Source organism: Sabethes cyaneus, chromosome 3, assembly GCF_943734655.1.
Source record: "Sabethes cyaneus chromosome 3, idSabCyanKW18_F2, whole genome shotgun sequence".
NCBI classification, from domain to species: Eukaryota; Metazoa; Arthropoda; class Insecta; order Diptera; family Culicidae; genus Sabethes; species Sabethes cyaneus.
In genome coordinates this window covers 188,942,097-188,966,548 of record NC_071355.1, presented here as the reverse complement: position 1 = coordinate 188,966,548, position 24,452 = coordinate 188,942,097, and the positions used below count along the sequence as shown (strand labels likewise).

The 24,452-nt window shown below is 39.0% G+C and overlaps 1 protein-coding gene across 4 annotated transcripts in view; it reads right to left on the bottom strand.

Annotated features, from left to right (window-relative positions):
* Positions 1 to 4,406: 4,406 nt before the first annotated feature.
* LOC128742235 (dual specificity tyrosine-phosphorylation-regulated kinase 2) overlaps positions 4,407 to 24,452 on the bottom strand; it is a 95,063-nt gene continuing 75,017 nt past the window's right edge. Inside the window, exons 7-11 of one of the 4 annotated variants that reach the window (XR_008412251.1) lie at positions 17,565 to 17,708; positions 17,358 to 17,505; positions 15,584 to 15,810; positions 14,990 to 15,321; positions 6,478 to 6,581 (exon numbers count right to left, since the gene is read on the bottom strand). Coding sequence is in view for 3 of the 4 variants with exons in the window: in XM_053838525.1 (XP_053694500.1) it covers positions 6,190 to 6,581; positions 15,584 to 15,810; positions 17,358 to 17,505; positions 17,565 to 17,708 (911 nt within the window). In the remaining variant the exon portion in view is untranslated. Of the gene's footprint in view, positions 6,582 to 14,989; positions 15,322 to 15,583; positions 15,811 to 17,357; positions 17,506 to 17,564; positions 17,709 to 24,452 lie in introns of all 4 variants that reach the window. The other 3 variants (XM_053838525.1, XM_053838526.1, XM_053838527.1) reach the window with 3 other exon arrangements.

Here is a 24,452-nt window from a genome sequence, read left to right as displayed (position 1 = left end):
TAACCTTATGGGATTTTAAGCTGTTACAGTTTTTAAACAATTTTCTAGTCAATTTTAAGGTGATTTATTTCAAAAAGGCGCAAGTATGCGCAGCCAATCTCAGCGACTTTATGTGTTGCAATGTAGTGGCCAGTGCTGTTAATATTCATCAGCATAACGTACAAACTTCTGGATTATCAGTCTACCTTACATTGAAAATCTGCTTGCTTTGATCAAACGTACATAATAACTATATACAGCAAGCATGAACTTCATGCACGAGAATATATAATATCAGCGCCCTGTGATATTCTAACAAACTGATATTCACGTTTGAGCAGTGAAAATCAATAAAAAAAATTTATGTTGTTATTTAGCATCTATTGCGTTCAGCTGTTGGACATAAGATTTTTCTTTTCATTTACTGCATTTACAAATTTTTTTTTTCATGAAGTGAATATCACCTTGTGGATTTGAAAATCACTTTCTCTTGTTCTATTTTCACGCTATATTGAACTTGTATACTACGATGAAAATCGCTGTGGAGTTGTACATACGAAACTCAGAGGCATAAAAAACAATGTATGCTGAGAAAAAAGATTTTCTGTTTTGTTTGAAATTCGGTGATAATTAAAGGCCCTTTCTTCATCGTTAGCTTCGGAGGAGTCAAGAGTACCGTTTCCCGTAAAATCTGGTTCATTATACGGATGGTACAAAATGCCAGCTAGTATGCACCGAATTCTTATCCATGGTGCAGATATTATCTAAGCATCAGTGCTCCCTATCGGTGCCTTGTCAGAAGAACCGCAAGAATGCCGGTATAAGGACGTCAAAATGTTCCGGGAATATCGAGCGCGAAAATGTTCAAGGTGCATATTAGTCATCATATATGTTGTGTTTTGTTCCTAATTGCATACGCTTATGTTCACAGAGTATCTACAAATCAAGATATATTTAACCGTTTAATGCTATCATCTGATCCGATAATTTCATCAGTGGGTATGAACACCCCAAGAAAATGCCATTCAGTGAAGCAGCACTGAAATTATTACGTGAACCAGATTTTGCGGGAAACGGTACTCTTGACTCCTCCGAAGCTAACGATGAAGAAATGAACAGTTATTTAGAAATATAACATCATTGAATTTTTAAATCATTTATTATTAAATTTCTTTTTATTTTAAATGGGTTTATACCATTTGTATTGGTCGATTATGTTATTTTATGTAATTTTTCAGGCGTTAAACGTGATATTTTTAGTCGCAGTTTGCTCGAATGTTCCACCGTGATCCACCGTGACATATACATAAAATGAAAGCCACTACATTGCAACACATAAAGTCGCTGAGATTGGCTGCGCATACTTGCGCCTTTTTGAAATAAATCACCTTAAAATTGACTAGAAAATTGTCTAAAAACTGTAACAGCTTAAAATCCCATAAGGTTAGAGCCTCAATCTCTTCAGCAAAAAGATGTATTTTTACTATGTCTTCAATTTTACTGAACATCAAAACGATGTAGAAACGGAAATAAGCAAGTAAAATTAGGAAAATTGATATTAAGGGGGTTTGTTATTGTGTAGCTCAATATCTTTTTTCCCTTAAGGGATAGAAACTTTCTTCCTTCACCAAATACTCTTGAAATAATGTCCTCTACCATTTTTCCTTAGGCACTGTTTATTTTGGACCTAAACTAAAAAAGTTAATTTTTCTATTTATTGATTCACCCCCTTAATGTAAATTTTTTTTATCTAACAAAAAAATAAATTAAAAACCAAGAAACTTTTGCGAAGACACTAATGCGAAAAACTTAATAGTTTCTCCGCAAAAGCTGATGTCCGCCTATTTTTGAAGCCGTCCCACTGTGCGTTGTAGTCAATTGAGCATCTACTGAGCAAAAAACCGAGAATGAAGCCTGGTTTTGCATTGTGTGTCATAAAAATGCTGATATTTTTAATAATTTGTGTTAAATAGGACGAGAATAGGCAATTACGACGCAGCACCAACATATGCTATCTAATTAAGCGCCAATCAGCTGTTTGGACCGTTAGTAGTGTAGAGATTTGAAATCGCGTTGATAATGTTATGGTACTGTCAACTGGTAACCAGGCTTGGCATACACTTTTCGCTTCGATTTTGCTCTTTTGATTACTGCATCTCAGCCAAGCAAAATTTGAAAAAGTGATGTATGGGGCGTTTGTAGAATTTGTTATTATCTACAATATTGCTGAAGTAAGCGTTACTGTGCGTTTTGTATTTATGACGCTATAAGGCTGCTACCCTCTTGGTAGCAAAAAGAGCGCTTTTTTTGCTACCAACGGCATTGCTGTGCTACAGCGCCGTAAATACTAAAGATAGAACTTCACTTTCTTCAGCAATATTATAGATAATTACTAGCTCTACATATGTCCCATACACCACTTTTTCAAATTCTGCTTGGCTGAGGAGCAGTAATTAAAAGGGCAAAATCAAAGCGAAAAGTGTATGCCAAGCCTGCTGGTAACGGATTATTCCATGAATATAGGCCGATGGAAAATTATTCTCGGTGTTAGGGAATTTTCGCGACAATTAATTACGCGGTGAACTGGGGTTTGGGGTTTTATTCGATAGCGAAAGCGAAAGGGTTTGTATAAACGATACGTATCTTCTGACGATATATTTCAGACTGATAAGAAGGAGCGAATAACTATAACTATTTATATGATCACTACAGAGCTACGCTGCGAGAAACAGGAAACGAATCAAAACCCAGCGAGCATTTTTATATGTATAAAAAAGATAAAAATCAGCATTGCGTACAGATATACATGCTAATAAATCGTATTTGATGAGCAAAATTGGCATGTCCGTACTATTTTGGAGGCGATATACGTGATTACGAATAACTTTGAGCATTACGACTATATAAGTATTTATATAGGACAATATCCGATTAAGCGCGAGTCGCTCCGTATACGATTTTGTGCTGAAAATCGTATATATGTCAGTTATTATCATTATGTACGATAGAAAATCAGCTTGATCGCACTTTATCCAGCTTTAGTTACGATTTCGAACTTGTTAGGAGATATTTACGTACATATTATCGTACATTAATATACGAGTTAGTGCTAGCTGGGAAGGCCTTTCTGTTCGATCGGATTAATTTGATCGAGATAAGAGAGACAAAGCTAATGAGAATTGATATGAGTCCCTGAGGATCGTATCGATCTACGAATGCAATAGGGTTGATAATCATCTAATATAAATCGCGTACACTCGGATTGGTAGGAAACACTTGCAAACATTATTAAAAAGAAAGATCGTCGTCTCTGTCTTGTGTTCCAAAGAGTGCAAGTCCAATGTTGGCAAACCAATGCGGTTTTCAAGAGGGGTGCTTCAAAACGAACCTATAAATACTTTCCTTCCGACAGACCTCCGAAAATTTACGTTAAATCAACTTGCAGTCATTTTATCTGTTTAAATACTTCAAGGCAGCGTTTGATTCAGTCAATCAAAATGCACTAGGACAGACTATGCTTGAATATGGTTTCCTAGCAAAATTCATTGAACCTTGTCCCCAAATCAAAACAACGAATGATATATCTGATCAGAGGTGATATTAGATGATTTCAAAACAAGGTGACTGTCTGACAAATTTTCTGCAGGACACCGCATTGACAGGTGCAGTACGAATGGTGAGTGTCCTAAGGAACCACCATTATAAAATTTTACATGTTAAAGGCTTTGGAGAAAACATCATCATCAGCGTAGTGAAAGAGGTCTTCAGACCTTTCCAGAGAGAAGCTGCGATAATTGGGCTGAACCATCACAGCAAAATGCGTAGTGACTGATAGAGAACAATTATGAAATCGTTGCAAGATATGGTCAGGTTTTGTTAATTGCATACAATTTTATTAGTTCATGGGTAATTTATCAAATTTTTGTATAAATCTGTCAAATTGCTTATGTTTTTAAAAACTAGTGGTTGATTTTTCTTCAAGCATCTTGCTTGAGAATACAATATCGTGAGAAACAAAAACATTCCACTGATTGAAATTCCATTTTCAACAAAGCCAGATGCCATCAGCTGGCAAAATTTCTCCGCGGCCTTTTGGCTACGAAACTAGCGGACAGTAATCAGGGCTCATGTCGTGCCTTTTCAGCAAAGTTTATCGACATTCCATCACTGCGGATCACTGCACACATTCCGACCCATTCCCCCATCTTCCATACCGTACCTACCGTCGCGTCCATTGAAACGTCACGCACAAGTGGCATCTTGAACGAAAGTGAATCTTACTTCGACAGGCGGCATTCGGACACGGGGTCCTTCAAATGGCACACAAGTGGTAGATACTTTTGGGTTCGTTTCCCACTTCCTAGTTGCGTTCGACCCATGAATGAACAACTGCGATGTGTAATGAATTGAATCTTTTTATTTGCGCTTTTTTTGCGGTTTGACAAGAATGTACATAAAATAATGAATTCCCATATATATATGTAAGCATATATTCATATATGTATTTCACTTTGTTTAAGAGTGTAATTTAGCTTCAATCATAGTTAGTGTCTGAGAAAAGAGCTTCGTTTTTTTTTCTTGCATGCTTGAGAAATTTAGCGGTGATTATAATTTACTCATCGTTTGTCGAAAATGCCTTCGATTAAGGTTAGCAACTTTAACATAGGCGCTCATTGATTTTTTTTTCTTTATTTTTGAGAAGATTTTAAACGTATATTATTTTAGAGGTAATTTGCCGAAACGTTACAAAAGAAAAACATATTACTTCTTCCTTCACTACACGCTAATAATAGATTAATTTACTCTGACGTTTGACTGATTATATTAATTTCTTACTTTTTTGTCGGCTTTTTTCTATCCGATTGTATTAGTATTTGTTCTACATTTGCTGCCATCTTGTGTTTTGTTTTCTTGTTGGCTGTCTCTAAACAATAAATTACAGGTAGCTTCTTTACAGTTTTATCTATATTGTTGGAAGTCAGTCGAACTATGTGTAACGCAACATTTGCAGCATTTGTCGTGACGTGAATCTGTTTGTTTGTCCTCTTCAGCTTGTCAGTATTTATAATTCCTTGTTGATATTGTTCAAATATAGTCAGCTCGTGTCACTGCACTGATCCCGAACTTTAATGGTTGAAAAGAAGAGAATCCAAGTGTTTGAGTTTCTATGATAAATCATCTGTTTGGTTCCATTTATTCCGGCTTTACTGAATGTTTTCTACAATTCATGTGTAATAAAATCCAAACTTTCCAGGTTTGACTGCAGGCTAATTCTACCGTACTTATATATAACTATTTGGCTTACATTTCAACACACTTTTTAAATCGTAGATGGATACTAAAACTGTGCAATACACACTCCTTCCTTTCTAGACAGAACATTCGGGTACCAAATGTCACTACATTCAAATCCGGAGGAGGTTAATTAGATTTATATTTAATTTCGAAGAATAGTTAATTGGGTTTCACAGAATGATTCAAATACTTTAGGCCCTATGATTGCACGATACTGAAAGGATTGCTACTAAATAGGTTATCTCCAATGATTATTATGATTGTATGTACGCATAATTACAAAACAAAGAGTTTTGTAGGCCTTTAGATTGAACGCCTTCTGCTATGTAAAAGTACAATGGAATTAGCGAACTAACCGCACAAAACACTCTAATACTGTAGAAAATATAGTCTCTTAGCAGGAACACATACTTTGTATTTTAGTTTAGAAGGAGCAAGAGAAAACATTTCAACGGAATATCTCGAACCACAGCCCGCGGAATGTAGAGATTCCTAACGCAAAAGAAGCTTTGAAAGGTCCTCAATGTCAATGTAACTCACCTAACCTAAAAAGACTATGTATTACGAAATAATCACCATCAACTATCAAATGGCGAGGAATCTCCGACTAACTCTAGTTTTTTTCTTTAATTTTTTGGAGGAAGGCAGTGGGAGGATGATTACTTTCTGAGGATTATGGATACTGATTAGCATTTAACATATTCCTACTACATCGATCTGTCTATCTCGCCTGAGCGGGGGAGGGCACGCCTACTTCCTATATCATACAGCCTACTGCACTAAACAATACAGACAACCACGATGATTACAACACTATTGATTCCGTTCGTCGTGTCACCGATTCGGGCGGGGGGCAAGAACTCAGATCATGCCAATCAGTTTGCTGCTGCGTTTGGGCTTGCCATGGGTGTCGCGTCATGCGCGGCCAAAAATGGCTGACACATCGCCGGTACTCTGCGAGTGTGGCATGCCACCGTGATGGTGGTAGTGGTGACCACCGCTACCTCCACCGCCGCCACCGGTTCTGTTGCGGTTTGACGAATACTTGCTGTTGCCGTTGTTGTTGTTGTTTATTGTCTCTCTGCTGCTGCTGTGATTGATATTGAAACTACTGTTGCTGCCGTGCATACCGCCGTTGTTATTGTTGTGACTGCTGAGATTGGTATTACTGCTGTGGACATTGTTCTGGTTGCTGTTGTTGTTGTTGTTATTGTTACTGTTACTGTTGGACGAAGTCAGCGTTGGCTTCCTGCCATGGTACAGTCGATGTAGTGAGTATTGCTGTTGTGCTGATTCGATATCTAGAGCTGAAAAGGAAAAGAAAAATTATGCATTTTATATGACAGGTGACGATTACAAAACATAGCATAAATTGATAGTGACGGTAGAAAGACGCTCCGAAAAGAATGATTGCGACTATTATACATAATGTGTGCGGCGGTGAACATAAGCTTGCTGAATAATTTTATGAAGTCTGAGGTTTATGCTGTGATAAATCCCATTTCGAATTTATCTTCAATTCTTTTGTTGTCATGTATTTTAGTTTGATTAACTCAAGTACACCTTCAAGTTAGGAGCGGCTCACAGCAGCGTTTGGCCTGGACCAGGCAGCTGAATTAATACGTATTGCTTCTAAAGCTAAAGTCAAGATCGAGCTAAAGTCAAGACGAGCGTGGCCCTAGTAAGGCATACCGAAATACAACGGCGGATGCATATCCAAGAAAATTGAACGCGAAACTTTTGGCATAAACCCAGAAAACCTAAGTTTGGCATCGCGACACTGCTTTACTGTTTACTCTGGAATATTAGGAATCAATGTTTAGATCGTTGGCGATGGTAGGACGCGGCAAAAGCACACCGACATGAACGATAACGGTCAGCGGTACATAACTTCACACAAGATATCCACACAAGATATCCAAAACGCCACTTGGAGCTCATCTGACCCTCGGTTGGGGCAGTCAGAGAGGCCGCAGCTGCGACGTTAGATAAAGAAACCATGAGTTAACGAAACGATTAGTTTGACGGAGAAGGTCAGCAAATAATGGTAGAAAAATAGAGCTTGGAAAAACTATTTATGCACTGTCATGAGGGAGAATTTGGCCAAGTATTGACGAGCGCGGAGTCAACTGATCTTGATCCTGAGGAATAGAAAATGCCAGGAGGACAACTAATCTCAAGCGCCAATTTTATGAGCAGGTGAATCTCGTACGGGCTACATACTTGACCTGTATAGGGCAAAACTTGACCTGCATAGGGACGAGGAAAGAAATCTGCTCTTGATTGAAGTGGTTGATAGGTGAAAGCAGTTCTTCGATGAGCTATTATTGTAATACATGTATCAGAAGGAGTTGGAAGGGAAATTCAGCTGAGAGTGCCCACAAACGATACCAGTAGTGCTTTGGCTCCCGGCCTCAAGAAGATCCGGTGAGAAATCAAACGCCACCGCTAAAGGCCAATAGAGCCACCAAAACGAACCGAATTTCCAGTAAAATACTTCAAACATTGGAAAGAAACTGGGTCAGTCCTGGTGTATTGGTTAGCATTCACGCCTCTCACGCCGAGGACCCGGGTTTAAATCCGAACCCCGGAGAAGTCACGAATGACCTAAAAGTGTTAAAATGACTATAATCTAAACAAAAAAAATTGTGAAGAACCACTAGTAACGGTACTACATTGAATAAATTGGCCGCCTGCAGGATGCTCTCCCAAAACTTGTTCCGTCATCTATCCACCCGAAACAGTTGTGCCACTCTTCGACCGCAGACGTTCTTTTCATCATTCAGTTGATTTTGCCAACTCAACTCAAACGAAACCTCATCTGGTCACTTCTACGCACACAACACGTGGAAGCTATCAGCTCCGTCGACTTCTACAAGAACCAAACGTTTTTCGACGATCTATTACCAAAATGTTAGGGGCTCAGATTACGTCAGATTACCGTATACTGACTATATATAACATTATAACACTCGTACATAACAACAACATGCTATCTATCATTCGTATTGAACACAGCATCCAAGAGCCAAGGCGTATATGATGTATGACGTACTTTGACTGCCATATTAACGGATATATATCCACGAATGCTTTAATGGAGCAAGAAGTCGGGCTGTCAGAATCAGTTTCCGCGGCCGGTCTTGTCCCGTGTGATAAAATCGTTCAAAGAGACCTAGACGACCCAGCGGCAAGCTGGCAGGCAAGGCAAGAAATGTGAGGGACTTCAGATATCCAAACCCTTTGATTCATGCTTTCAAGGTAAGGAACGCTCCTAACCGAACCGATAAACAGAATACGGTGACTAAATCTCGCGCCAAGAAGCTGTACCGCGAATGGTTGCTGCAACTTCCTGCAGCCGAAATGCATCGTAATGGACGACGAGACGTACATTCAAGCGAACGCCAAGCAGATCCCCGGCCTGGAGTTTTTCGTCGACAAGTTCAGCCTGAATGTTCCAGAAGAAGAGGGTCGATAAATTTGCTAAGAAGTACTTGGTGTGGCAGGCGATGGCGATCTGTGGGTGCGGTAAATTCAGCATTCCGTGCATAACAACCAATACCATCAACGGCCAAATATTTAAAGAAGAATGACGAATCTAACGATGTTGTTTTTGTGCCGTAGAAGGCAAATTTACCAAACTCGTTAGAACTTCGCCCAATACAAACATTTTGGGCGATTATGAAGGGAAGCTGCATTTTTTCGAGTATAGTCTTTATTCGGTGCATTTGTACCACGCCGTAGAATTAGCAAACCTTGATGTACTCCACAGCTCCGAAGTGTATCTGAAGAAAACAGTAATTGTCTACGAATCATCGAAAGTGATCACAACAATCTACCTGCAGCATCCTATACCGCGTGCGCGAATAGGTTGCAATCAACCCTGAAGCTGAGTCCGTCATCGTTTTGGTCTTTAAGGTTGTACGTCACCTTAAAGACCTTCAATCAAACAAGGTTTTCCAACGGCTGGATAATGCGTGCCAGCAGTTCCTTGCGCACTGGACCCTACATTGACTCATACCCTCTTACCCAGCAGCTCCTATCCCTCTCTTCTTGTGGTATCAGCCGGGATACGTGATTGGTGAAAGTTGGGTAACCAGGCCCGGTTGAAACCAAGGTCGTTTGCTCTTTCGAGCTAAATTGGTCTTCCGGCGATACAGTAGTCGCGGGCCTTGCAAACCACCACCACTAAGAGAAACCACTAAGAAACCACTAAGAGAAACCAACGAACGATATTGGCAATAACTCGGCATTAGATCGGATCGGAACAATCGGCAAATATCCAGGCGAAAACGGACTAATGGCTGGAAATTAGGATCATGAAACTGTCGGTCTCTAAATGGTCTCGGAAGTACCCATATAATTTCTGAAAAGGTGAAGAACCGCAAGTTCAGTAACGAAGCACTGCAGGAGGAATGCTGTTAAAGAACATTTTGGGATAGTAAAAGCGGGTGATTGGTGGTCGATCAACTCCTGAGTGTGCAGATTGAGAATTAAGTCGATTCTTAAATATTAGCATTTTAAAAAATATTAATAATAGCATAGTTAAAGTACGCAGCCACCTTGGAAGTCCAGATGATCACAAAGACCAATTATGCGCGCAGTTGGAGCACTGCCCAAGACATGATGTCAAAATCATCATCGCCCAAGTAACAAGTCTAAAGCCACTTGGTTTTACTTGAATTTTATAAAGGTTTTATTGCGGTATTAATCGTTACCTCTGGTTTTATTGTGGTATTGCGCAATACCAAGAGGATACGAGTCCAAACACACTTATAGCTAGCTAGAAGACCATAATAAAACTGTAATAAAGCAAATTTATTGTGGTTGCTTATATTACCACGTTAAAACTTGTTGGCTGCACCACGTCTTTTATTATCTTATCATAAGTGTGGCGAAGCAATAAAAAACAGCGCACCAATAAAAATTGATATTATCGCTGTTACTTGTCAAACAGCAATAAATGTGTTAGTTTTATAGAGCTATTAAGACAGTAACACCCTGATCAAACAGTTTTTATGCTGCTATTATGAAGAATACCGCAGTTCAACATCAAAATCATTTTTTTATGCGAAGCCATATTGCAATATTGCCATATTCTAGTATTTTGTTTTAGCTCTCAAACAACAATTCATGAAAGCAAAGTGTTTTGCAGAAAAAAAGTTATTATCAATCGGTTTTCCTGTCAGAGAAAGCAACTAAAATGATTTTGCTAGAAATTGAGATTGACTAACTGAATAGAGTCAATAGGATCGTAGCACTGACCCCGCACTGTCCTGTATTCTAACAGCTGGTTGCGAAGTCTGTCGTATAAAAAACAGAAGGTCAAATTTCGATAACGGAATTAGCACCCAGGCTTTGCTTTTAACTGAATATTTTCAATTTGTTAAAACAACCAGTCTGAAGTTTTTGGAGCGTCTTAGTAGAATATGAAACCTAAAAATAAAAAAGAAGAAAACTTATCCAATTTAATTCTACTATGTGTTTTTTATTCACGACAGACACGTATTTCGCCTACGACTTGCAGGCTTCCTCAGTGTCTGTTTTCGGCTCGAAAGTCGTAGGCGAAATACGTATCTGTCGTGAATAAAGTACACATAGTAGAATAAGTTTTCTTCTTTTTTATTTTTAGGAAAACAACTAGTTTTCGAAAATTGCAAAATTTCAGTGGCCCGCTGATTTTATCGACCTATCATATTAATATGCACGATGAAATTAAATGCGCACATGCTGCAAACCAACGAAATTGCTGAAAATTTAATAAATATTCTATGGGATATTTTATTCTTGTCGCTATAAACCAAATCGTTCAGAATGATCTGTCTGGTAAACTTTTCTGATCACGGATATATTTTCAAGTTGACAAAGCTAGCGAAATTAGTTAGCTTTTGCCAGAAAAGCGAAAAGCGAAAAACTTTTTTAAATTATGGCGATGGCTGTCAAGCAGCGAAAGCTTAACCGGTTTTATTGCTGCTTTCAGCAGAGCATGATACCACTACTTGAGGTTATAACCTGATTCTTATAGCGGTTATGAAAATATTCTGAGGAGTGGGCCACTTGGTTAGAAAGCAGTTTTATAGCTGTCATCAGAAAGTTCTGGTGAAGTTCATAGTTTTATTAGCGGTTTTATGAAATTGGCCATGAAAACCGCTATACGAACGTAATAAAACTTGGAATTGTTACTTGGGCGGGGACTAAAATGCTGAGATTGGCCAAGAGAAGCAATTTTAAGCCGGTGATTGGACGGTTTAACGCACACCCACAGACGACTTGTCGGCCTCGCCCTCTGCAAGAAAATGACCATCCAAAGTAGCAATTTAAGTTTTATTACGTTCCTCTAGTGGTTTTCATGGCCAATTTCAGAAAACCGCTAATAAAACTATGAGTTCCACTAGAACCTTCCGATGACCGTTATAAAACTTCCTTCCGACCACCCCTAGTCTTTAGATGGTTTTTACAACCTTAATTTATTCTTCGGATCATCTGACAACAGGGCAGGACATCTGTCCAGGGCAGATCCCGAAGCGCGTATGTGATAAACCTCTTTTGTACAGATTCGATCCGTGCAGTCCAAAGGCCGGTGTAAGGGTTCCAAACAACAGCTGCCGTCTCCAATGATGAGCGTACAAGTCCGTAATACAAGGCTCTCAGGCAGTATCGATCACGAAACTCTTTTGCAATTTTCATTATGAACCCCAGGTTCTTGTTTGCTTTGGAAATTATGCTACTGTAGTGATCCTGAAATGTAAGCTCGATATCCAACAAAATACCAAGATCCTTGACGACAGTTACGCTTTCAATATTCTGGCCGTTTATGGAATAACTGTATTGGATTGGAGCCTTCTTTCGGCTGTAGCTGATTACAAAGCACATGGAGACACTGATACTGAGCCGGTTGCATACACATCAACCATAAAACAAATCGATTAGCTTCTGTAATTTGATGCAATCAGCGGCTGAGCGAACTGCAAGGTAGATTTTGAGGTCATCAGCATACACGATTCTGCATCCTGGAGGGAGTATCATGCAGACATCGTTGTAATACAGAGAAAATAGCAAGGGTCCGACGTTGCTGCCCTGAGGCACACCTGAGGTACTCCGGAAGCCGCAAGACTCAGAATTTCACAGAATTTCAATTTCACAGAAATACAGCGGTTTTCAAGAACAGATTTTAACCACCTGACAAAAGCAGCAGCGGCACACGAGATGCTTTATTTTAGCAAGCAGTATGGTGTGGTCAACTCGAATGAACGCAGTTTTGCTGTCAGTATACACCGTGTCGACTTGTGCTCCACCTACCATATGTTGTAGACAAAATGAGCTGAACTCCACCAGATTTGTGCTGATCGAGCGACCAGGAAAAAAGCCATGTTGTGCAAAACTTCTGTGCAGCGAGCCACCAATGAGGATCTCAAATAACTTCGAGTCAGCGCAAAGCGACGTAATTCCGCGGTAATTGGCAATATCGTTTTTGTTTCCCTTTTTGAACACGGGAAAGATATAGGATTTTTTTCAGCATACTGGAAATGTTTCCTGAAAGAGCGATTGGTTAATAATAAACTGTAAAGGTTTCGAAATAGTAGATGCACAATTTTTCAGTATAATCGACGGTATTCCATCCGGCCCGGGAGACTCCGATGGTTTCAACTGCTTCAAGGCAGCTTCAACTTCATTTTGCGTGAAACTAGTTATGTTTATATCGCATACGTTTGCAGGAACGAACTTTAGAGCTTTCTGGACGTCAAGGGCTGAAGTACTGCTGCTGGCGAATACACTAGAGAATTGCTAAGCAAAAAGATTACAGATGTCTTCAGTATTGCTGGCAGTTAGATCACCTAGTGATAGTTGGGCAGGAAGTCCAGTTTCCTTGCGCTTCTCGTTATCGAATGTCCAAAACCGTTTGGGATTTAGTTTAAGATGTTGCTGCTTTTGCAAAACATATCTCGAGTAATGGCGGTTATGTGTTCTGTATCGACGACTGGCTCTAACAAACTCTTGTTTGGTGATCTCGTTCCGTAAACGGGAGTACTTCTTCAGCCGAAAGAATATATAACAAATTTTCAGCAGTTTTCGTAGTTGTGTAGCATATGCGCCTTAAATTTTATCGTGTATATGATCTGTGATAAGTGGCTAAAATTAACGCACCATCATAATGTTGTCATTTTTGAAAACCAGTTGTTCAAACACAATTAATATATACGGTTGGTTAGCCTAAATCAGTTGCCATAACTACTTTATAATAACTGTGCTAGTAGGGCAGCCTGCGGTTAGTTCGCCTCTTCACAATAACTTTTTTCTGCAACTCACAGTTTGATTTGATGAATTGTTGTGCGGCGACCAGCATAAATGCTAGAAAACGGCAATATGGCCTCGCATTCAAATCTGCTTGGTAAAGGTGTTACCATATCAATAGCACCCTAAAACTAACAGTTTTATCGATGCTTGTCAAGCAACCGCAATAAGAGTAATTTGCATTGTTGCACCATATTGTATTGCTACGCCCCACTTATAGTAAGTTTATGAAAGATGTGTGGCAGCCAACCAGTTTTATCATGGTAATAAGCAACCGTAATAAATTGGCCGAATTCACGTAACGAATGGTTTGACGAGGAGTGCTAGCAGATATTGGATGAGAAGAACGCAGCGCGGGTACTAATGCTGCGTAGCACCACCCGTCAGAATGTGGAGTGATACAAACAACCCAGGTAACCAATAAGCATTTCCAATGCAATTTAAATGCAACCGAATAAGCATTTAGGTTGCCTTAAATGCTATTTTGGCCAAATATACGACTACTTTACTGCTAGTCCTCGTATAGTGCTGACAATGCTTATTTGCAGCTAGTTACCGACAAGAAGAATTTAAATAGAATTGTGGATGCCAATTTACAACAGTTATGTCCAAAGGCTGATAAACAGCAACCTGCAATATAAAACGCCAGGGATGCTAATAAACGATTGATTTACTGCTTATACTAATGCTTATTGGTTACCTGGGAAATTTCTTCCAGGAGAAGAAGTACCACCAGGAGGAAAAGGAGTACGAGAAACTCGAGCAGATGTACAACTTTCACGACATACAGAAGTTCTATCAAAGGCAAAGGCTTTTTTCGTCTCCGCTGGACTGTTGACCACAAATATTTAAAAAATTGCTGAACCTGGACGGATGCGTAAGGCCATGTGAACCATGTTGCTAGAATTTCGGACAACTATCCAGTAAAAGCGGGTTTCGCATCGAATCCGCATCGAACCAAGTGGAGCGAGTTCTGGCGATTACTGGGTACCCGCGGAACTGAGGACCAGCTACCATGAACCGGGTTAGAAGGAGGAATTAGGATATGCAAACCTTGTCATAAGAAGTACGGCCAACTAAGTGAGCAAGTAAGCATATTTTGTGGGATGTTCTTCAAAGATGTTTATCTATGTCGATCAAAATTCTCAACCAAAATACGTTTCTGTTAACGCGCAATTGCTCACAGTTCCAGCATGGAAGATTGTGATTTACGCGCCGTTTAACTGTGAGACTCCATAAATCGGTGATATATTTTCGAGTTAAGGTTAACTTAGGCCAACAAGCGAATATACCAATAAAAATATACACATTTAGTTTTTCCTTTTCTTAACAATGGCAGTGAACGGTTATCGATAGAACGTTAACAAAATGATCCGTGAATATGAAATGCCAAAACAGATGGGAACAGAATTTCAAAACTTACTAGCGCATGGGAAAACCCAAAATTTTTCCTATCGTACTTCATCCCTTATCGGAAGGGTATTTAGATCTACAGGTACTAATCTAGAGGGGGGAAAACAGGTGTAGATTTTTCGCTGGGATTAAATTTTGTTTCCGCACTATCGAACGCTCAGCTGCTACTCTTGCTTCGCTCCTTCTTCGGGGTGTCAAATACAGATATTAACTCCTTCACCGTGGTGCAGCTTAGAAGTAACTTAGTCAACGGTATGTGGCAGGAGGAACTTGTGCTCGATTCATTCGATTCTTTTGATTCTTTTGATTCCTTCGATTCTATCGGCTTCTTATTCTTCTTTCCTGCACCGTGTTTGCAACAGGGGTAAAAGCATTCAAGCAAAAACCAAAAAATAAAGGAATAAAAAAGCATAAAGTAGTGTTAAAGTCTAAGAAACGCTAAAGGAGCTTTTGTGTGGTGAAGCTTTTTTGAACTTGCGTACTTGTATGCAGTGGTTACCTTGCATGCGATTTGTGATACAAGCTCTGCCACCTTCTTTTTTCGGTGGGTGGCGCCGGCGGGAGAAGTGGGTGGTAGAACGGTGGTGGCACGATAGGTACTCACCTTTAACCCGTTCCCTGACGTAGCGCTGCCGAGTGGAGGGAGTTTTAATCTCCGGAAGGATTGTATTTGGTGTCATTGGCTGAGATCGTTGCAGTTTTTGCATAAAGCTGAGCTGATTATCACTGTTTTCCTTTGACTTGGACGAAACGTACGTGGAGGAGGCGCTCGGCTGGAGCCACTCGTGGCGCGTCGCCTCGTCCGGGGTCATGCGTTTCTTGGGATCCCATCTGAAAAGCAGACGAAGGATAAATCTTTAGTGTGTGTACTGATTGTGGGTAAAGAAGAGATTGCTTTTGTCAGGGGCATGCACAATCGATAGTTTGTACGTATGTGATAAGTTTCTCATTGTTCTGTTACGCATTTTTGTTGTATCTACGGAATAACATGTACCTATCATCAAAGCGAATGGATATTTACGCCGTCTGCTGAGAATAGACTGGGCAATTTCTATGTTTCTGTCTGCCCGAGCTAACTAAATTTCTGAAAGAACAAAAGCTTCTGCCGCAAAGCTGAATTGCGTGACTGAGGTAATGAAGAAGATAAAAGGATTTTCCTGTTCACGCTTTCGCACGACACAGGCACAAATTCGGCAACACATTCCGGCGGCAGCTAATCCTAGCTTCGCCATGGGAAAGGAAACGGTTGAAGAAAATATCTATATCGGTGGGAAAGGGTATAAATGGTGCGGCTGGAATGTATCTTTTTTTGGGCAAAAACTACTAATTTATTCAAAGGAAAAAAAATTCTTTTTCCGGTGTCAAATTTATTCATTCACTCTAGGAAGAAATGTCTCAGTTTGCAGTAAAAGCAAACCACTTGACTATATTCAGACATTTATTTATTATTGAGTTTAAATGAATGGAAACAGGGACTGGGACTGGGACTGGGACTGGGACTCCCAAAACAAAATAAATTTCGTCATAAAAACATGCAATTATATGCAAGTATATAATTCATATACCCAATTTGAAGAGCCGAATGTTTCTAAATTTACTTTAGGTTCGAGAAGCCTGTAACAGTGATTAAAATGGGTAACTTAAATTGTTTGATACAGCCCGCAATCCTACAGTTTCGAGTTAAGGAAGCTGCCTAATATAATTATCCTGCCTACGTAATAGGGTGTTCGAGCACTGCAAGGCCAGTTGTCGGCACGACAATTCATACCGACATGAAACGGTTAGTAGTAATTTTATCCGCGTTAGCGTAATGGAAAAAGCCCCCACCTCGAAAGGGGATGGCCAAGCATGCAATCCGAACTCACTTCATTCATTCATAGTTGGGACACGCACACACCCAGCTCGAACAAAACGGACAGGTGCAACAATCCTTGAACTCTGCTGCATTCGGTGACGTTCGCCTATTGAGGTTAGTTAGCTCTATTATACCTACTGTGCTGCCACAGAATTTGTGTTAATATATACCGCAAATTAATTTCCACTTGTACCCGATTCTTCGCCCGCCAAAACGAGGTCACCAGGCCAGGACGGGACGCTCAAATTACAGCATTTCATTCTTCGCTTTATCGCTTCCGCCCCGTACTTTTCGAGGGGTTAATTTTTCCGGGAAATTGAAGCGCACAATTCAACTGTTACTTCTGAATTATGTATCTGTCGTTTTGTTTGCCTGATTTTGAAAGCTCACAAAGTTAGGTTTTTATGGAAACGCCCGGTACGTTATCGTTCCGAAGCAATGCTACGTGAACTAACAATTTTATGGGATGATGCAAAAGCAATGAGTTTGAGAAGGGGAAATACTTTGTGTTACTTCTACTTACTCCAGGCATCTGCTGACGAAATCGATGAACACTGTATCGTTGCAACGCAGGGCTTGCGAAAGGTTCCTCGAACCCGGCTTCCGCTTGCGTCCTTTAGTGTTTGTAATATTCCGTGCAATAAATCGGGATTCTACGGATGGAAAATAGTCTACAAATGGGATAAAGTGCGATTAATCGCTGAGTAGAAAAGCTTTCAATACAACGTACCGAAAAACACCCTCTTTCTAGTGCAAGAATTAATGACATCATCCGGAGGCATGCCGAGAACTTCCATCAAACACGCCAATTGCTCCGATTCATTCTCCCCGGGGAACAGCGGATATCCGGTGTATAGTTCTGCCAGTATACAACCTGAAAATAAAAGGAACGATGTTATTAAATCGGGCAACGGAGGACGGATGGCAGGTATAATCGGAAATCAACACTTTGCTGTTCAATTTTTCGTTATTCGCATGTCGAAAAAGTATTGTAGGTATTTGAATCATTGACTGTACAATCTGTCGGAGAAGAATAACATTTCATTCCAGTCACCTTTAGCTAAGATGCAATTTGTTGAACTCTAGCTGTCCCAAGCAAACTAACGGTATGAAGTAAGTAACTTGATGGAATTATCCGCAGTTGTCTTTTTCCCTACGGAACGAAATGTCCTTGGATGGGGTCGCTTTCCTTTCGATCTCAGAGTCTGCAACCCCAACCACACCATCCGGCACGCCTGTGACGTAGGCTAGCCAGTGCGCTTCCCAACACCAACAGGAATCAACCGCAGAGTAGTTTCCCGTGTCTAGGAACGGCACATCGTTATCCCTCCTACGGTGATATGAAGCAGGAAATTACTGCCCCGGGCGTACACACGCAATCCCTACGACCGGTCAACGTTATTTACTTCTCTTCTGGGTCTAGTTGTGCGCAACGAAAGCGTTAATTCAACACCGAACTGTAATTGTGTGTCGCACCGTGAACCGAACCGTGTTCCCTGGGACTGGGAGTAAAGTGCTTTCATTGGAACATCGCATGTCCAATTTAATTATCGCTTACCGGGCGGGTGAACCGACAACGCAAACAAAGTGAACCGTTCCTGGGATCTGACGTGAACGGCCGAATTACAACTGTCAACAGAGACATTATTGGTTTTGTGTCTGTTTCTGGTGTTTATAGGGTGGAGTATTCCATCCTGCTTAATATGCTTTTTGAATTATCACATGCATGATTCGATGGAGCTGAATGAATAATTAACGGCTGAACCGGTTAATGATGTTGACCGCAAAATTATATTGAACTTATAATTCTCGCATTATAATTGTCTGAATCGTTTAATTTTGTTGATGGCAATGAAATACCAATAATTAAATTTTGTGCCATGAGTGAGTAACGATGGAAATTTAAGGGTTCCAAACTATTACGAGATTGCAAATTTGTTTTTTGTACGTTTTTGTACTTCCCATCTCATTTCGCATTCCCATTTTCATTTTCTATTTACCATTTAGATAATTTTTTTCCCCATTCCGGGTTCCGTTTTGCCTTTTTCGTATGCCCTTATTCTTTTCGGAATGCTAGATTATCACTAAAATTCAGTAGGATCTCGAATTTGGCCTATGTTGCCTCTCTCATCGCCTACCATTCTACGGATCAGTCTAATTCTTGCGGCGACCTCGAATGCAGTTCTATTTCCAGGATCTGCGGAAATGAGTTGGCTCTGGCTTTGCGAGCACCACCGCCGAGCCACCATTAGCTGATCGGATGATGGGACGCAATGTTTCTGGAAATACTGGGGATTCTGGCCCCTCTGCCAAAGCCGTGCTCTTCCTGCCAGCGCACATCAGTCGTCTCGCCTCTTTGTGCAATTGTACGGAACGAGAAGCCTTCAAAATGTAAACCTTGGCAAGTATCAGTGTGATTATCGCGTCACTACCGCTGATACATACATACTTTGTTTCTAATGGCCTAAGGTAAGGGGACAACCAGTGCAGTGCTTAGAAATCTCAAATTCCATTTATGCAATACGCCTGGATTTATGTAATATACCGCTCATTCTTTACTGTTTCTAGTACAGATGAAATAAACTCAAGATTGCCAACTTGAAATCAACGATTCGAGCGTTTAAGTTTTGTGCTGTTCTCTTTACGACAGTGAATGAAATCAAATGTGAATCATTCATTCACTTTGAACTGCCGACGACGGCAAACGAAATTACAATAAATGTAAACATTGCAACGAAGTTTTAATTAATTTCCTTCAGCCAGATTTTTGTTGAATGTAAAAAGCAGATAGTTTAAAATACTAAACTTTGATAACTAAAATACCAGTCAAGAGCAAAAAAATTGACCGACAGGTTAGTCGAGCAATCATTCAGCACTGCAATTCATGAATATATTGTTTTGAAGGCTAGAAAACTGAGAAAGACAAACACTGTAAGCGGTGCAGTGGTCATGTCCGTGGGCTGACAGATAAAAGAATACTACCAGGGGTAATACTACCAAGGGGTAAATTTATTTTCAATTGTATAAGAGCTCCCACGCCCCCGTTCCTCCAAGTAAAAGCAGGGGTCTCGAACCACCATGGAAAAAAATCTTACTTCCGAAAACCGCCACATGGCAAATTTGGTTCCATTTACTTAATTTGATCTCGAGTTATGCAGAAATTGGTGCCAAACCTTAATTCAAACATTCATAAACTTGGTCAAACGGAAGAGAAAAAGAAGGCAAACATGAGAGAGAGACAGAGAAGAAAAACTGGCACGAAAAAATAGGCAAAATCGTAACAGCAGAGCGTGAGGGAGAACGGAAAAGAAAAGAAAAAAATTAGAGAAAAAAAGGAAAAATGTAAAGAAAACTAGAACAAACTGAACATAAAGTAATAAAAACGAAACAAAAAAGGAGATAAATGGGACAGGAAAATTGAGAAACGATTTTCATTCACGTTTCATGAAGAAAATGAAGAGAAAAAATGAAACCTGAAGACAAATGAGATACACTCAAGTCTTTTTTTACACGGGGGATACGTGCCGTGTAAAAAAAACCGTTTAAAAAAAACCGTGTTAATTCAAAAATTGTTGTAAAAATGTAAAATCTTGTATCAGTACCATGAAGCATAAAATGTACGAATTCCTTTCGTTGTTTTCTACCACGAAACAGTTTCGTACAGTCTTAAATGAATTTACGTGTAATTAGATTCGAAATTTTGTGTTCGTACTACCAAAAAAGTGGTCACAGTTGCATAATGCATTATTCAATTATTGGTAGCAAATAACCCGCTACTACCCCAAGTCGCTGGTTGAACCACTGGGGACTTCCGGGGTGGATACTCACGATCTCTTTTCTCTTAGCTAGCTCGATCTAGAGGGAGAGAGACTCCTTTTCGAGGTCGGCTTTCTGACACCGATTAGGGACACACGGCAGCTTAGAAAGAACTTTCAATTTAGATGATGATTTTTATTTAACCTAACTTGCTACTACTGGATCTGTGGAGGGGAAATCACTCGATCTACGAGCGGCTGCTACTGGAGCTGGCTGATGCTTTCGGGGAAGGCTGCTGCTTGCGGGGAACGTTGGCTGCCTTCGGCGTTGGCTGCTTCGTTCGGCTTGAGCTACTGTTGGCGGGGAACGCTACCGCTCTCGGGGGAGCGACTGGTACTAGTCGAGCAGATATGCTATAGCTCATGTGCGCGTCGAGCTTTTCGGGTAGTAGGTTGCTTTTCCTTTCCATAATCGACGAAAGGGTCCTGGTGAGACGCTTAACCGCGTGATTAAAATTGATAGTTTTTTGTTGATTGAACACTATTTTTTATTATTAATAATGTGAGTGTGTTTTGGGGGGTTCGTAATATCCATTCCCTCTGACTTACGTTGTTCTGCGCTATTCTATTCTGGGAATGTACGTATTAGACGTAGCATGACTTGGTACTTCATATACTGGCTTTTTTTAGAAAATTTCCGAACGATATACAAACATTATAATTTAAAAACCATCGAAAAAATACTGTGTAAATTCAGAAAACATAAATATCGCGCTGAAAAACCGTGTTAATTCAAAAAATCGTTTAAAAAAAACCGTGTTAATTCAAAAAACCGTTTAAAAAAAACCGCGTTAATTCAAAAAATATCATAAAAAAACCGTGTTAATTCAAAAATCGTAAAAAAAACCGTGTAAAAAGAGACTTGAGTGTATAACAACAAAAAAAGGTTTCATTCCAACGAAAATTAAAAAATAGAAAAGGAGGTAACGAAACAGAAAAACGAGACTAGGAAAGCGGAAAAATGGGCCAGAAAAATGAAAAACATGAAGAAAATCTGGATGGAATAATGAGAGAGAAAGAGAAATAGAGAGTAAAGGCGGGAAAAAGAGACAAACATATGGAAGACGGGACAATAAAAGTAAAAACGAAGCAGAAAAGGTGAGGCAACAAAAAAGAAAAAGAGAGAAAATGGGACAAGAAAGAAACTGAAAAACGTAACAGAACACAAGAGAAACCAAAAGTAAAAAGAAAATTAAGAGAGAGATAAAAAACCAATTCCTCATTTCGAAAACGAGAAAAAGATTTCAAGTGGTAACTATATGTAAATAGATTAAAGAATATGGGAAGAAAATGTACAGAAAATGTGAAAGAAAATGAGAGAAACAGTGAAAGGTAAAATAAAAAAGTGAGAGCAAAACCCAAGAAAGATGTACAGAAAAGAAGAAAAAACAGGAACAAAAAAGTGGTAAAACGGGTGTTATATGAAATATATCAATGATAATTTCGAGTAAATTTTTGTGCCTATTTTCGTGTACATATCAAGTCGTGTGTCTCAATCTAATTTCAAGTCCAAAATTCAATTTCAACTCCAATTGCATGTTCGATTTTCAGCCCAATTTCAATTCTAAACTGATTCAATTGTAAGGATCAATTTTAAGTCAAATTTAAACTATGATTTCAAGTCCAATTTCTGCTACAATTTGAATTCTAGTTTCAAATCTAATTTCTAGTCTAATTTAAATCCAATTTAGGTCATATTTCAAATCCAATTTCAAGTCCAAGTCCAAGTGTAATTCAGTTCCAATTTTAAGCAATATTTTCAAATTCGTTTTTAAGTCCGAGTAAAGCTTAAGTACAGTCTTAAGTAAAGCTTCCAGTCCAAATTTCTCCAATTTGAAGTCCAATTCCCAGTTCAATTTGAAATATAACTTTAAGTTTAAACTCAACTCTAATTCAATGCCCTGTGTCCAGTCCAATTTTAACTTCAATTTCAACTCTAATTTCTAGTCCAATTTTAACACACGCTGCGATATTTTATATTGTGAAAAAACACGTAATTTTATATGATTTGCGATGTTTCATTTATATGCATGTCAAAAGACGTAAACTTACTGAATTTGTTTGAAGGCTATCTGACAGGTCATAACAGCATTCTAAATTTTGTTTAGTATTGGAATGGTTTTCTAAGATACTAGAGTTCCTTTTCACACAAATGAGCCTCGCTCCATTTCGTCTAGACGTGTGATCACCCTAACGGGAAATTAGCAGTCATTAATTTTTCGCCGAAAAGCCCAATTTCGGATGCAGTTTTTGGGCCCAAAACAGGGGCTCTGTTCTAAAAAAATATGTATTCTGCATTCTTTTTGCTAATCTGAATACAGCGAATATATTTTCGCGAAAAGAATTTTTGTTTCAAACAAAAAAACTGCTTTTGAAATTTGCAGAATCGATTTTGTACATTTCAAAAGCAGTTTTTTTGTTTGAAATAAAAATTCTTTTCACGAAAATGTATTCGCTGTGTTCAAACTGTTGAGAAAAATGCAGTGAATACAGTTTTAAGTACAGAATCCCTGTTTTGTGCCCAAAAACTACTTCTGAAATTGGGCTTTACGACGAAAATTTAATGACTGCTAGTTTCCCTTTAATCGCATTTGCCTAATATTGATTGTATTTGAAGGAAACTATTACTTTCTGAATTAGTTCAGATATATTTCAGATTTGGCCTAAATTATTGAATTACGCTTACCCTCGACTTTCGTTCTTGAACTTTCATTATTCGCTTTTCGTCATTGTTTTCCGTCTTTCATTTTTCGTCGTTCGGGGTTTTCGTCTTTTTTCTTCATCTTTTTCTTATCGTTTTTTGTTATGTGTTACCTACTCTGTCGTCTCTTGCTATTGTCTGAATATAGTTTTTTGTTGTCTTCTCTATCGCCTTGTCATCGACCTTAATCGCCTTTTCTGTTTCTGTTTATTGTCTTTTCATTGCTCTTTATCGTTATTACTTTGTCGCTTCTTTAGCGTTTTTCGTTATCTTCGGCGTAATTTTGTCATCGTCTTTGCGCCTAGTTGTCATCACTTTTTTGTCTTTCTGACATATTTGTAGCCTTTTCCTCGACTTCATCGTCCTTTTTTGTTTTTTTTTGCATTTCTTCAGTGTATTTCTTATCATCTGTGCGTTGTTTTTTAGCCTCACGTTTTTTCGCATTTTTCGGCAGTTTTATGTGGTTGTTTTGGTGTCTTTTCGTTTTCATTTTGTCGTCTTTCCTTATTTTTTTTCTTTTCAGTGTATTTCATTGCCATTTTACCATGTTTTTTTAATCTTTTCGTCATTTTTTATTGTTTTTACGTCCAGTTTGTTGACATGTGTGCCAAAAAAGTGTTGTCAAAAAAACAGGTATGTTGTGTTTTTGCTACTCTTTTATCGTTCTTTCGTTATTTTTCAGTCGTATATTTGTCATCTTTTGCACCGGTTTCACCTGTTTACCGTTTTCTAAACTTCTTTTTGATGTACGTTTTGTTTTTCTTGTCGCTGTTTTGGCATCTTTTTAGTATGTTTACATGTTTTTTACCCTTTCGTCGTATATTTCCGTCGCCTTTCCGCCGTCTTTTCATTACTTTTTCATCATAAAAAATGATTTTCATCGTCTTTACATCGTATTTTCTTCGTATTTTAGTTATCTTTTAGTTGCCTTTGTATTGCGTTTAAGACCAACAATTCAAAAGTCCAAAATGTAAACAAATCGGATGAGAATTATTCTTTGCTAGAGTAGAAACATTATTTATTGCATGTAGTTTACTCGTGATTTTTGTAATTTTCAACCATTTTCGTAAAGTTTATTAAAATTTGTAGATTTAACTGTCTC